The 16,162-nt window shown below is 43.3% G+C and overlaps 1 protein-coding gene across 1 annotated transcript in view; it reads left to right on the forward strand.

Moving 5' to 3' along the window:
• EFHC2 (EF-hand domain containing 2) overlaps positions 1-16,162 on the forward strand; it is a 135,342-nt gene that overhangs the window by 40,823 nt on the left and 78,357 nt on the right. The window contains exon 10 of the mRNA XM_018043680.1: positions 3,159-3,289. Coding sequence (XP_017899169.1) covers positions 3,159-3,289 — 131 coding nt within the window. The remainder of the gene's footprint in view (positions 1-3,158; positions 3,290-16,162) is intronic.

Genomic DNA, 16,162 nt, shown 5'->3' on the forward strand with positions numbered 1-16,162 from the left:
GAAAACTGACCTTTTCCAGTCCTGTGGCCACTGCTGAGTTTTCCAAATTTGCTGGCATATGGAGTGCAGCACTTTCACAGCATCATCTTTCAGGATTTGAAATAGCTCCACTGAAATTCCATCACCTGCACTAGCTTTGCTCATAGTGATGCTTTCTAAGGCCCACTTGACTTCACATTCCAGGATGTCTGGCTCTAGATGAGTGATCATACCATCATGATTATCTGGGTCGTGAAGATCTTTTTTGTACAGTTCTTCTGTGTATTCCTGCCATCTCTTCTTAATATCTTCTGCTTCTGTTAGGTCCCTACCATTTCTGTCCTTTTTTGAGCCCATCTTTGCATGAAATGTTCCCTTGGTGTCTCTAGAGATCTCTAGTCTTTTCCATTCTGTTGTTTTCCTCTGTTTCTTTGCATTGATCACTGAGTAAGGCTTTCTTATCTGTCCTTGCTATTCTTTGGAATTCTGCATTCAGATGCTTATATCTTTCCTTTTCTCCTTTGCTTTTCACTTCTCTTCTTTTCACAGGTATTTGTAAGGCCTCTCCAGATAGCCATTTTGCTTTTTTGCATTTCTTTTCCATGGGGATGGTCTTGATCCCTGTCTGCTGTACAATGTCACAAACCTCAGATAGCATACTGAAAACATGAGACATTACTTTGCCAACAAAGGTCTGTCTAGTCAAGGCTATGGTTTTTCCAGTGGTCATGTATGGGTGTGAGAGTTGAACTGTGAAGAAAGCTGAGCACCGAAGAATTGATGCTTTTGAACTGTGGTGTTGGAGAAGACTCTTGAGAGTCCCTTGGACTGCAAGGAGATCCAACCAGTCCATTCTAGAGGAGATCAGCCCTGGCTGTTCTTTGGAAGGAATGATGCTAAGGCTGAAACTCCAGTACTTTGGCCACCTCGTGTGAAGAGTTGACTCATTGGAAAAGACTCTGATGCTGGGAGGGATTGGGGGCAGGAGGAAAAGGGGACGACTGAGGATGAGATAGCTGGATGACATCCCCGAATCGATGGACATGAGTTTAAGTGAACTCCGGGAGATAGTGATGGACAGAGAGGCCTTGTGTGCTGTGATTCATGGGGTCCCAAAGAGTTGGACATGACTGAGCAACTGAACTGAACTGAATTCCATGTGCCAGCATGTGTATTTCAGAACCATGGCCTACTATTGAAGAATCTATCTAGAAACTATTTTCAAAGTCTGCCTGTAAATAATAATACTTGTGTGCCAATTATATAGGTTCAGTGCCAATTCCATTTCATTTCATGTCAAATGCTCCTGGAGATGTTGCTAATATCAGTCTCTGTGTACAACATATTACCTGGATCAGTTTTGGTCCTCTGAGAAGCAGATCCCAAGGCAGAATGATATGTGCAAGAGATGTATTGAGGCAAATGTGTATGAAGGATAAAGGAGGGAGCAGGAATAGGTGGGGAGACTGAGATGTAGGTCTGACCCCTGAGAAGGAGAGGGAAGGAGGGAGGATGGGGATGAGAAGAACCTCAGACACATTGCAGCCAGTCTCACGGGGAGCCCCAGAGCACACACTACGGACCAGAGAAATCCCATGTCAGGCAGTAATGGCCCAGCTCTGGTGCCTCCATCCTGCTCCATCACTGGATGGGAAGAATCTGGGGAGACTGTGGCCTCTGGGGGAATCTCTGAAAGCTGCATCACTCCAGTGACCTGAAGGTGCAGCAGCAGGGGACTGTCTGCTAACAGGACTCCTCTCTGCGTGGTCTCTCTTGAGGGCAGGCCAGGGCAGCAACCCCCGGGGCTGCCACACCACCTCTCCATTTGCAGCGTTAGGAAATTGGAATCGCACAGTACCAGGAATGAGTAGCTCTTCAAAAGCACTGAATTCAGGTGAGGGGCTCAGTAATAGGGCAGTTAAATTTCTGGAGACCAGCAAGCTTGGCCAGGAAACTTGACTCCTTAAAAGCTGAGGGGCCTTGACATGTGCCTTCCCTTGCCTCATCTCTAAAATGGGAGTACCAACGGTGCCTATTTCAGAGAGTTGCTGTGAAGATTAGATGCGGTAATCTGTTTTAAGTGCTTAGCTCTATGTGGCCCATAGGAGATGCAGTCAGTGTACAGTTTACAATAGCTATCGTAATTAGGGCTCCATTTTTAAACACAGTGCACATCTGTACTTTAATATAAAAAATATATAGCATGAATATGTATGTATGTGTATATATATATATATATATATATATATATATATATATGTATATATGAAACATTAAGGGCTTTTCTCCTTTCCAAAAGAGAAAAGCAAGGTAGGATATTGTCTGGTATCAGCATCCCAGGTAAAAACTGCATTTTCTTAAAGCTACCTTTAATAAGGACATTCTAAGCAGAGAAAGATTAATATCAGTCTGAGGGGTCTTTTTGTAAGAACTAATAGATCCTATCATGGAAATAGATGAAATAAAAAAAAGGGAGGGAATGCCACTGACCTGCTCCCCCGCCTCCCCACAAGTCCCCAGTGGCAGAGGGGGAACTTTATGTTAAGTTACCATCAATGTTTTTATTTCCACAATGAGTCTTTTCTAGCTCTTTGCTATAATATAATTACTTATATTATAATGTCAATATAATTACTTACAGCCTTGTGCTTTACTCAATTGAATAAGAAGTATTCTTACAGAGTCAAAAACCAAATCACAGTATAGGAGACAAGAACTGGGGGTCTCCTGGGGGGGTGAATGTAGGGGACCGCAGTGCCTGTAGACCTTTGGCACCCATCCTCTCTCTGCCCAGGGTATTGCCTGGTGGCTGATGGTTCCAGGGATCCCACTCTAAAGATCTGGAGAAAATGGGGATCCACTTATGCAACTTTGAATCCCCATTCTCTCCATTAGGCTCTCCCAACATGGTGGGCCAGAGTCCAAGGGTCAAAGGGAGGAGGCTGAGGTGGAAGTAGTCGTTCTTTTTTGATTCCTGTGACCCGCTGTCCCGTAAGCTCATTTCTCTCAGATCTGGGCCTGCGCTAATGTCACTCGTTGTCCCAGACCCTTAGCTGAAGAAATACAAATCTAGTCATGTCTTCTTTGTGTTGGTTTCTGTGGAAAGACATAGCCAGCTTTGCTGGCCGCCAGACAGATTGGGCTCCCTATCTTAAATGTCTGTCATTTCCTCCTCCTAGTTTCCCCTGAGCAACATTGAACTTATCCTACAAAAGTTAAAAGAAGAAGAATGCAAATCCAGAGAGCTCAAGCAGGTGTTTACAACTGCTGACTGTATGCACACAAAGATGGTGGATTTTAATACATTCAGGTAAGCCATAGGCTGCTAGCAGTTATCTCATTGTCCAAAGAACAGAAAGGATGTTTTCTTCCCAAGCGTTTCTTCATTAATTTACTATATACTATTTTTAAAAATTAAGAATTGGTATTTCTTTATATTCGTATTACTTCGTGATCAAGTTTTGCCCATTTCTAGTGAATTTTATATATTTGCATATAAAAGAAATTCCTGCGGGAGAACAGAGAGACAAAAGCAGTGTAAGTCCGTTGGACACAGTGTCTTGTGAGTCATGCAGGGCATTGAAGGATCAGGGGAGTGCCAGGAAGGCTGCATCTGTATGAGAAAGGCTGAAAGCAGTGCAGCTCAGAGCACCCCCACCCTTCGAAGTGTGAGGAATGAAGAAGCAATGTCTCCCTAAGAATGCCATCCAGTTGGAAAAGATAGAGGAGACTTCACTGATTATTAGAGAAAAGGTGCTGTGCATTCATCTGTGTGTATGTATGCTCACAAACACGTTAAGTGCTTAGACATGAAAATGTAGAAATTGAAGGGCAAATATAGGACAGAAGTTAGAAGTACTGTAAGAAATCATGAACAATAGAGATTTTTCTCTAAGGTTAAGCTGAATTTCTAGGACTGTCCAGTGACTGAACTAGGCAAATTTCCAAAGAGCAGAAACACAGGGAAATTCAAATTCAGGGCCTGGTACAATTGTGAGATTTCTTAGCCTGAAAACAAAGTGAATGGAGCGTTTAGGAGAATGTAAATTAAATCATGGATGGAGGACAAAGAGGACTTTCTCTTTAGGCTGAGAATTCTGGCTCCTAAAAACAATAGTGGCCCAAAGCTATATAGGAGACTCGGCTTGATGCAGTCAAGATGCGGCTGAGAAATGAAGATGTGAGCCCGGGGGAGCGTGGCAGGGAGGTCTTTCTGACTTTGTGTCTGGAGTTGCCTGTTGCATGAATACCTGGTGACCCAAGCCCTCCATGAGGCCCGCAGCGTCCCTGGAGCTCATTTGTTCTTTCAACAAAGCTCTTTTGTATCTCCAAAACGTTCTTTTGAGCGCAGCAGTCAGAGGACATATTTTTATTGTTTAGAATTCCCAAGCTTCTGGGATCAATAAGAATTTATAGTTCTTTGTTATTGTTCATGGCAGTACACATGTTCCTGGCCTTTTGGCAAATAAATGAAGGATGGGGTGAAGGGCATAGACAATTACTCAGGCCGAGGACTAATGGATAGCAGTGGAGGGGAAAACAAATTTCCATCAGAAATGAGGGAGTGGTTTCCTTTTATTATTTTGTGTTCTTTATAAAAGCATCCATTCTCCTCGTACTCTAGCAGTGTCTATTGGAAACACTTTAGTGAGTTTGTGGGGCTTTGGGGGAAGCACATAGGCCAGGCAGGAGATCCAAGGAGGGTAAGTTGCTCCGTGGATGGAGGCCTGACCCTAATTGTGGGTGGAATAAAGGACAGCCATACCGTGTGATTGGAGGGTGACCTCAAGGCACCGGATGCTTGGAAAGAACAACTGTGAATATTTAGGGTGTCTCCTGGCCAAAAATTCCTTAAGATGGAAATCAGATCAGGCCATACCTGGCTTGAAAAACCCTTCAGTGGCTTGCGCTCATCCTTACAATAAGATCCAAACGTTTTATTGCAGCCAGCAGGGCCTTGAGCGATGCCGCTCTGTATTTCCAGTGTCCTCACTTCTTTTCTTCCCACCCTGTCCTTTGGCCCTGCTGATTGTCACTCACTTTCTCAAACACATTAAGCTCTTTCTGTTCTCCCTGCCTCTGCACATACAGTTCTCTCTGCTGTGAATGTCCATACGTCATCCTTTTCATGGCAAACCCTGGGACTCACTGTAAATGTTGCTTCCTCAGAGGGGCTTTCTTTTTGACTATTCTACCTAAAATGGATTTTTTCTTAGCCCCATGTTTATATTGGGTTGGCCAAAAAGTTTGTTGGCCAACCCAATATTTTTCACTACCCCTGGCACACTTTGTAGTTACTTTATATAGATAACTGAACTTGGTGTGTGTGTTGTTAAGTGTGTCTTTTCCTCCTAGAATGTGAGCTTTCTTGAGGGGCAGGGTCCTCGACACCCCTGTTCACTGTCCTAAAACCAGTACCTTGCACTGGGCTAACTACATATCATAGTTCCTGAATGGAAGAGTGAGAGTCTAGGATTATTTTGGAGAGAGGTGTTCTAGTTTGGAGGTCAGCCCCCTTGGTTGCTCCTCACGCTCTTTCTGGGCAAAGGCAAAGGAACTACATAGTTGCTATCACACCGCCTCCTATTTTAATTCTGTGCTTGGAGCTTTAACTAGCAAATATTTTTCTTTTATTTCCATGTGTATGTATACAGATATACACTGGCTTTTCTCACCAAAACATAACCTCTTTGAGGGCAAGGAACTTCTCTTTCTTGTTTTTGGCTTTAGGCTCATCACTTTTCACCATGCCTTGTTGAGTGGCTCTATTTTATCCAGTCTGCCCTGCTTTGCCTGTTAACTGAAGGTTGAGTTCTCCATTTAGCTCCTCAGACTCAGACCTTTTTCCTGAATTATAGATCTGGAAATACGAAGGCTTTCAGGACATCTCCCCTTTGGATGCCCCTTAGGCTTTCCAAAATAACTTTCCCTAAATTGACCTCATTTTCTTCCCCCATACAGTTGCAGTTGGGGACCCTATCTTGGTAAAGGCCACCAGACTTGTCCCTAGGGCCTGAGCCAGGGTCTACCTCGTCTTTGCCCTCTCCCCTACCTTGACCTCTCCCATCCTCTTGAAATCATATTTCTTAAACGCCTTCTCTCCATCCCCAGCTTCACTGTTGCAGTTTGGCTTTTCATCTTTTCACTCTCTTGAAAGCTGCAAAACTGATCTTCTGTTCTTAATGCTTACCCTCCAAAGCTTTGCCAGAATGACCTCCCTAAAGTCTTATCATGTCATTCCTTGGCTCTAGGGCAAATCCCCAACCTGTTAGTGTTTCCTGTAAATTTGGTCATGAGCTGACCCTTGCCAACATCTTTTCCCTTATTTCCATCTCACTCGAAGAATTATTCTTTTGTAGAAGTCACCATTTATCGAGCACTTACCACGTGCCATGCGTCATGTTAAATGCTTTTCCTGTATCATCCATTGGTAGCCCCTCTTGAGTTATTTGTTTACTTCCCTGCCTCCACAATTGGCTCCTGCCAAGTACAATAGATGTTTGTTGAATAATTTAATGAAAGGTCCTATTTCTCAAGGAACATTCTGTCTAAAGCTTGCAGCAAACAAGTAAATAATTGATTACCTTGTACTGGGAAAGGGAACTCTGTCTCTGACTGTAGGGGTATCAGGGAGAGCTAGTCCCAACCCTCACAATTCAAGTGACTTAGGCAACTTGCTTCACCTGCTTGCATCTCACTCTTTTGTCCATATAATGATCTCTAAGGCCTCTTTCAGATGCTGACATTCTGAAACTCTTCAAATGTAGGTTTTATTTTTTTAAATTTTTAATTGGAAGATAATTGCTTTACAATGTTGTGTTGGTTTCTGCTATGCAACATTGTGAATCAGTCATTATTATATACGTATCCCCTCCCGCTTGCGCCTCCCTCCCTGGTCCCATCCCACCCCTCTAGGTGATCACAGAGTACCAGGCTGGGCTCCCTGTGTCATACAGCAGCTTCCCACTAGCTATCTCTTATACACACAGTAGTGTATATATGTCAGTGCTACTCTCCCAGTTCGTCTCACCCTCTCCTTTCCCCGCTGTGCCCACAGATTTGTTCTCTACTTCTGTGTCTCCATTTCTTCCCTGTAAATAGATTAATCAGTACTACTTTTCTAGATTCCATATGTATATTTGTTTTTCTCTTTCTGACTTACTTTACTCTGCATACAGGCTCTAGCTTCATCCACCTCACTACAACTGACTCAAATTCTTTCCTTTTTATAGCTGAATATTCCATTGTATATATGTATCACATTTTCTTTATTCACCTGTTGGTGGACATCGAGGTTGCTTCCATGTCCTGGCTATTGTAAACAGTGCTGCAATGAACACTGAGAAATAGTCTTTTTGAATTGTGGCTTTCTCAGGGTATATGCCAAGTTGTGGGACTGCTAGACCATATGGTAGTTTTATTCCTAGATTTTAAAGAAATCTACATACTATTCTCCATAGTGGCTGTATCAATTTACATTCCCACCAACAATGCGATAGGGTTCCCTTTCTCCACATCCTCAGGGAAACTATGAACAAGATGAAAAGACAACCCTCAGAATGGGAGAAGATAATTATAAATGAAGCAACTTGACAAAGGATTAATCTCTAAAATATATGAGCAGCTCATAAAGCTCAATATCAGAAAAACAAATAACCCAATCAAAAAGTGGGTGGAAGACCTTAACAGACATTTCTCCAAAGAAGACATACAGATGGCCAGTAAACACATGAAAAGATGGCCAACATTGCTGATTATTAGAGAAATGCAAATCAAAACTACAATGAGGTATCACCTGACACCAATCTGAATGGCCATCATCAAAAACTCTATATAAGCAATAAATGTTGGAAAGGATGTGGAAAATGTAGGTTTAGAAATACACTTGTAAAATGTTCCCTTTTCATATCTGTGTTGAAATGGCAGAGGCAGGATTGCAGTGTAGGCCTCTGGGCTTCACGTCTGTGGCCCTGCTTCTCTCCCCTGCTTACATACCTGGCCCTCTCAGTATGTACCTGGGCCTCAGAGCCCAGACTTGATGCTCTGGACAATGGTCCAAGCCTCGGGCATTTCCTTTATTCTCAAGGAAACCGTCCAGGCAGGAGGTAATATCCTGTCTCCGCATAAGGTGCCATGGTTAATAATGGATTAGTGGATTAACCTGTGGGCCTTCCTGAGCTATTTGTCTCAAAATGGACCTGAAGAATATAGGGACAGGTGGAAACAGAAGGCAGTTTGGGGAGGAAGCGTTTCTTTTCTCGTGGGATTCACTGGTTCTGCCTCTAGGCTGGAACTGTTTCTCTGGGACCCTTTTTTCATAGTCTGCCAGATGAGCCTGTGAACACTGTCAGTTGTTACTGAAGGAGTGCAGAGAGCTCTTCTCAGAGCCTTGATTCCTGATGGGCAGATTTTAGCAGGGAGCCAGACAGGGACGAGGCTTATCAGGGATAGTGTTTTGTACAATTGGAAACATGGGTAGAGTGAGGCTTCTTGATGTGGGCCCTGGACTCTGAACCCCAGGCAACAGCAGCAAGGAGGGCCCTATGACAGGGAAGACGTGGCCAGTCCCTCCCTCCAGCCACCTCCCCAAGCCTTGATCTCCCCATCAGAGATGACACCTGCCCCATGTAGCCTGCATGTATTTTGGATTTTTGTGAGCTCAGTGCTCACTTCTTTTCCCCACCTGGGCTCCAGCCTTAGAGGGCAGGGCACATGCCCAGTTCACCCTGGTGTCTTTCCCAAATGCTTCCAGCACCCAGTGTCTCAGGCTGCAGTGAATGTAATGAATTATTAAACCATTCTTTCTCAGACTCCTGTTGTCAGTTGCAGGATCGAGAGATTTCCTATGAGTTTCCATGTGATAAATTCCTTCTAAGATTTAGAGCCTCAAGGAAATTTTTGTTCTTGTAAATGTAAAATTCTTCCTGAAAGAGGTTATATAATGTAGTAAATAGATCTGATTTTTGACTTGTTTGGTCGCTAAGTCGTGTCTGATTCTTTTGCAACCCCATAGACTATAGCCCGCCAGGCTCCTCTGTCCATGGTATTTCCCAGAAAATAATACTTGAATGGGTTGCCATTATCTTCTCCAGGGGATCTTCCTAACCCAGGAATCAAACTCATGTCTCCTGCTTGGCAGGCAGCTTCTTCACCCTAGTGGCTCAGTGATAAAGGATCAGCCTACCAAGCAGAAGACCAGGTTCAATCCCTGGGTTGGAAAGATCCCCTGGAGAAGGGAATGGCAATCCACTCCAGTATTCTTGCCTGGAAAATCTCATGGATGGAGGAGGCTGGCAGGCTACAGTCCATGGGGTCTCAAGAGTCAGAGACATGCATCCAAATCTCAGCTCTGCCATTTTCCATCCTGATGTCCTTGCATAAGTTGTTGAAGAATGTTTTCACCTACAAAATGGGGATGGTTATAATGTATAGTCATATAATGTATGAATAAAGCTGATAACGTATATAAAATTCTTACTATATACACTGTAGTGCACTAGAAAATGCACTGTAGTGGACAGTAGAAAATGAAAACCTTTTATCTCAAGAGTTGGAATAGTTCAAAATAGTAACTGAAAATAGTAGTAGAAATCTATGTCCTGTTTGCAGTATTTCTGTAAGTTGTTTATTTACTCTTGATAGAGTCATTGAAAACATTCTTTAATAAATGAGGTTGGAATAAGCCCTTAAAAAACTTGGAGGCCATGAAGGTGGAAAATAAAGATTGTTGGTGGACCAAGGTTGGGAAACATTAATCCACTCCATTACTGTCCTTTAACTTCAAGGAAGAAGATTATAAATTTAGTGCTTAGAGCATTATGATGATCTCATCCTGATTTATCTCATACAATTATCTCTCCTTTTATGTGGTTTTGATCTTTTTTTTTAACAGCACTGTGTACATTGTTATGGGTGTTTTTATTGTAAGTCTATCATCTTTTAAGGAAGCCACTGGTCTATGAATCTACATGAACAGAAGGAAAAGGAAAATTCCAAAAGCTTTGAAACATGTACTCTTATCTTGAACCAAATAGACTCTTTGACAGCATCCATACCATATATTTGAGATGCCAGCCTCAGCATGCATTTTGAAAACAACATTTTGAACCTTCCTAAAACGATGTGATGTCATAGGAAAAAATGCTGGCCTGGGATTCAAAAAGACCGAGATCTTTAATTTGTTTCGGTCACTGCCTGATGGTATTGTTTGTATTGGTGAAGGCAGGCTTAGTGTTTAAAAAAGCAGAATCATCCCTGGCTAGGTTAAGCAGGAAAGGAATTAACTAAAAGGATCCTGGGTGGTTCACAGTATCTTTGGAAGGGCTGGAGAAATAAGCTCGAGGCTCTGTTCTAGGAACAGTGCCCAGAAGTGGGTTGTAGAACTTGTCTGATGGGAAAATGGCCTCTGTTCCTACTGCACCACCCACACTCATTGCTACATTTGCACTGCTGCCAAGAACTCAATTTTATCACAGCCATCATTATCACTACTTTTGGCAACCTTGTGTCCGATGCTACCCCTGAAAGTTGGACTGTGACACCAAATGTGGCCCATACTTAGCTGTTATACTTCAAAGTCTCATGTAAGCTTCCCTGATTGGCAGATCCTGGGTCACTGGCACATTTCTAACTGCAAGGAAGCCTGGGAAATTAAGCTCTGACTTCCATGTTGGGTTGACGGAGAATAGAATGTGGTAATTTCCCCAAATAGAGATGGGGTATTTAAAAGGTACCCTTTTCATTTACCATGATGGCAAATTCAAGCCAAGATGAGCCAAACAGGGGTCATAAAATGTCAGTAATTAGGAACTGAACTCTTTGTTTGTGAACAAACCAAACAAAACACTTGCCTGGTTTTAGCACTTTGCAAATACTGTTCTGATCTACCCAAGTAGCTAAACAAAATAGAGACTTCTTCCCTATATCCCACTACTTTTTCAATCTCTGACACACCTTTCTGAGTTTAAATTGCCTTGAAGGCATTGGATTACTTTCAAGTTCATAGAGTTTGATAGCTGGCAGTTGTATTTTGTTTGGCTTGTGTTTGTTTTTTTAAATTAAGAGTTTAAAGATAAAAACCTATATTTCTGTCTCCTCTTGAAAAATAGAAAGTGGGCCTACATTTCCCCATGTCAGTAATCAGTTAGGGTAAATGGCAGCTGTCTCTCTCAGACTCTGCCTGATCTTTGTATTTTTTCCCCAATCCCTACAATTCCTTTTTGTCTAATGTGTGTGATGTTTGTGCTCAGTTGTGTCCAACCCTTTGGGATCCCATGGACCCACCAGGGGTGGGTAGCTCACCAGGCTCCTCTGCCCATGGGATTTCCCAGGCAAGAATACTAGACTGGGGTACCATTTCCTCCTCCCTGGGATCTTCCCAACCCAGGGATTGAACCCACCATCTCCTGAATTGACAGCCGGATTCTTTACCACTGCACCACCTGGGAAGCCCTGTTGTCTTATGCCTTCTCCCATTCATCTTGTTTTCATATCCCAGAAGGTACTTAACTAGGTAATCCTTGGACTGGATAATTTTAAGGTCCCTTTGTGCCCTAGGTATAGTGGAAATAGGTAATTAGGGATAATTGTATAAATAGCTCAAAGTAGAACTGAAGGCTGATTTTTAAATTAGAACCCAAATGTGATTATGTATCTAAAAGACTCAATTTAAAAATGGTTAGAACTATTCAGGAAAGTAGCTAAATACAAGAAAACTAACATAGAAAGCAATAGTTTTACTTTATACTAATAATAAACATGAGATTTTATGCAATGGGGGATACTATTTGCTATAACAACAAATATTATGAAATACCTGGGTGCAATAAAATTGGACGAGAAATGTGTAAGACTAAAATAAACACAGTTGTATACACTTCTGATAGCTCAGCTGATAAATAATCCGCCTGTAATGCAGGAGATCCTGGTTCAGTTCCTGGGTCAGGAAGACCCACTGGAGAAGGGAAAGACTACCCACTCCAGTATTCTGGCCTGGAGAATTCCATGGACTGTATAGTCCATGGGGTTACAGACTCGGACATGACGGCAACTTTCACTCATTTCACGTACATTAATATTTACTTTCTACCTAACATGTGTATGTCATTGTGCCAAAAAGAATTAAAATTTGTTTGACTTCCCTGGTGGCTCTGTAAAGCGTCTGCCTACCATGCAGGAGACCTGGGTTCAATCCCTGGGTTGGGAAGATCTCCCGGAGAAGGAAATGGCAACCCACTCCAGTATTCTTGCCTGGAAAATCCCATGGATGGTGGAACCTGGTAGGCTATAGTCCATGGGGTCCCAAAGAGTCGGACACGACTGAGCAACTTCACTTTCAAAATGAATACAGTTTCAAAACTTTATTATCTCTCTGAATAGGAAGACACTATTTTAAAAATTCTACTCTTGAGGTTCGGCTCGCAGCTCCACCAAGAGACAGGAGTGGGGGCTGGGGTCTGTTTGACTGGGGGCTTCGGCTTCTGTTCCAGGTTGGCCAGCAGCGGCAGCACCCGGGCGCCCCCTGCAGGCAGCGGCGGCCGCAACCACGGGCGGAACAGAAGTGCGCCCTGGTTCGGTGGAGCTAGGCCTGGAGGAGCGGCGCGGCAAGGGGCGCGCGCGGCCGACGAGGAAGACTAGGGGTCCGGGGATGGCGGCAGCACCGCAGGCTGGGGCGCAGGGCCTGGTGCGGTGCTGTCACTGGGCGCCTGCTGCCTGGCACTGCTGCAGATATTCCACTCACAGAAGTTTCCCTGGGACAAGCTGGAGCGGCTGTACCAGCGCTGCTACTTCCGTCTGAACTGGAGCAGCCTCGAGATGCTCATGGCTGTGCTGGTGCTCTTGTGCGTGGCGCGGCTTCCGCCGCAGCTGCCGTACCTAGTCATCCTAGTGGCTACCGTGGGTGTGAGCCTCGTCATGGCCGTGCTCTGCAACCGCCCCACCTTCCGCCAGGACCACATGGGCCTGGCCTTCTAAGTGCTCGTCTCCGTGGTGCTGGCCGTCCAGGTGGTGGGCCTGCTGCTCCTCCAGCCGCACAGTGCCTCCAAGGGCATCTGGTGGACTGTGTTCTTCATCAATACCATCTATACGCTCCTGCCTGTGTGCATGCAGGCTGCGAGACTCAGCGGGGTGCTCCTGTCTGTCCTCCATCTGACCATCGCCCTGCACACCATCACCCAGAATCAATTCCTGCTCAAGCAGGTAGGGGCCCACCTGGGCACAGGGACTGGATAGTGGGGTGTGCAGGCCTTGGCCTGACTCCAAAGAGAGGCATCCCACCTTCATCCTTTAAACTAGTGAGAAGACCCAGAGAGACATGGATCTGTCAGCTGTGTGGTGTCTTCTAGCCTCTGACCCCGCTCTGAGCCCCAGCATCTTCCTTCCTTCACAAAAAGAATGCTCTTCTATGTAATGTTCCCGCTGGTAGAAGACAGACCAAACCGTGTCCATTATTGTAGGGATGCTAATTAGGAAGGCGGATTTGAAGAGATCCCCTTCTCTTCCTGTGCTTCTGTCCCTATATATAAGGCCCCTGACCGAAGTGGCTGGACCCTCCAGTCCCTCTCCCAGCCTCTCCCTCAGGAGAGCCACTGACAGTTTGTAGTGAACTCAGTTGCGTCCTGGATGGAGGGTTGATGAGGGAAACCCTAGGCACTCCTTGCCCAATCTTAGGGAGGAGAAATGGTAACCTTGCCAGTTGTCTGAGGCTGGGGGTTTGAGAGCCGGAAATATACCTGAAATTGAAGGAGGACTGACAAGTGTGTTTCATTTACAAAGGGCCGGCAAGCCAAAAAGCTGCCTTCAGCAAAAGTGGGAGCAACTTTTGTGTATAGTGACATTTCCCTCCTGGCCTGAGCAGAAAGCTAGGGTTGTATGTCGGGACCCCCTTACATGGGTGCTCCTGGTTATTGCTTGTGGCTTTTTATCACTCCTGGGATGAGTTAGGTGAGCCTGGAATGATGGGATCAGGAGGAAATAAAACTTCTGCCTGGTTAAAAAAAATTCTAATCTGTCCAAATTAACCTAGATTTGAATAGATTCTAATCAGAATTACAATTCTGTTATTAGATTTGGTTTTGTTTTGCAGGGTTGAGGGAGAGAAATTGGCTCATTGATTTTTGAGGTTCCTCAAGAAAAATCAGGGATTGAAAAAAATATTGAAAAGGAAGAATGTGAAAGTCCAGATACTAGAATTTATATAATTGATAGATATTTGAAAATACTGTAATGTACTGATAGAGGATTAAACTATCAGTGAAATAGAGTATAAAGCCCATAAAAGATTTATTATTGTGGATTTTATTGTAAGGTACAGAGAAATTCTCAAATCAGTGGACAAAAAATAGATTAATAGTAAAGGTTCTAGTGATAGTTGATTAGGAAACATTTAATACATTTTAATTTTGTGGTAGGCAGGGCACAGCTGCCAAAAAACATAAAGGAAAAATTGACTATATTCACTACAGGAAAATTTTCTATTTCTCTACATCAAAAAAGTATTTCTCTATCAACAAACTGAAAAGATAAGGGATAGACTGAGAGAAAATTGTTACAACCAGAATAAGAACCAGGGGATTGACGTTAAGGATTTATGAAAACGCCTGTAAAATCAGCAGACAAAAATGGCTTAAGAACAGGAATAAACAGTTCTCAGAAGCAATACAAATAGCCTTTAAACCTATGAAAAGAAGCCAAATAATCACACAAGCTGAAACAATAATGAAATAGAGTTTCCACATATTATATTAGTAACATTTTGAAAGAATAATATAACTGGCTCCAGATGAGCATGAGGGATAACAGGTACTTTCCGTTTCTATTGATAGAAGTTTAAATAGGTTCAGCATTTTGGAGGGTAACTGGCAATATCTAATGCTGAGACTCTATTACCTAGTAATTGCATTTTTAGAAACTTTTTACTCAAAAAAATTTTGACAAGTAGGTTGTAATAGATGTTTGTGTGTGCACTCAAACAATATTTATTGCAGCAAAATTTGTAATAGCAAAAATTTAGACAAAAATCAAATGTCCAACAGTAGGGGAATAGTTGGATAAATTCTTTCGCTTTGGTTTAAGACTGCACTATTTAGCCATTAGGTCTTACCTAGTGGCTCAGTCAGTAAAGATTCTGCCTCTAAGGTGAGAGACCTGGGCTCGATGTCTGGGTGGGAAGATTCCCTGGAGAAGGAAATGGCAACCCACTCCAGTATTCTTGCCTGGAGAATTCCATGGACAGAGAAGCCTGGCGGGCTACAGTCCATGGGGTCATAAAGAATCAGACACTACTAAGTGACTAACACTATTTAGCCTTTAGAAAGGATGATGCTAAGCTGCTGCTGCTGCTAAGTCACTTCAGTCATGTCTGACTCTGTGCGACCCCATAGACATCAGCCCACCAGGCTTCCCCGCCCCTGGGATTCTCCAGGCAAGAACACTGGAGAGGGTTGCCATTTCCGTCTCCAATGCATGAAAGTAAAAAGTGAAAGTGAAGTCACTCAGTTGTGTCCGACTCTTAGCGACCCCATGGACCGCAGCCTACCAGGCTCCTCCATCCGTGGGATTTTCCAGGCAAGAGTACTGGAGTGGGGTACCATTGCCTTCTTGGTTAGAAAGGATGAGATATGCCAAATATGCATACTTGAAAAAATCTTCAGTGTGTTAGTCAGGATCGGTTAAGTTATGCTGCAGTAACTAACCCCCAGATCTCAAGGAATTAAATCAGTAAGGGTTACTGTGTGTATCCATTGTTGTCAGACAGAGCTTTGTTCATTATAGTCACTCAGGATTGAAGTTGACAGAACAGGCACTACCTGGAATGTACCAGAGAGAGAAGAGAACTTTGGAGGGTCAAGACCAATAAATCTCAGCTGGGAAGAAAAACATCATTTATACTCTCAATTCATTGGCTAGTATGAGTCACATGACTCCACCCATATATTCAGAAGAAAGAGGGAAACCAGATGCTAGATAAATAGCACTAATGGCTACTATATATACGTCATGCTGTTTTGTAGATAAAGCAAAAATTCAGAAGTCTGTATAATATGATCCTATTTATGCCAAAAATCTAAAGATACATGTACATGTATATTTATATAAATATTTCAAGGATTGTGTATCCTTTGAAGAAATCTTAACAGGCTGCACACCAGTCTGCCTCATTCTTTGATATATTTTTTAAACAATG

The sequence above is a fragment of the Capra hircus genome (assembly GCF_001704415.2).
Source record: "Capra hircus breed San Clemente chromosome X unlocalized genomic scaffold, ASM170441v1, whole genome shotgun sequence".
Lineage (NCBI taxonomy): Eukaryota > Metazoa > Chordata > Mammalia > Artiodactyla > Bovidae > Capra > Capra hircus.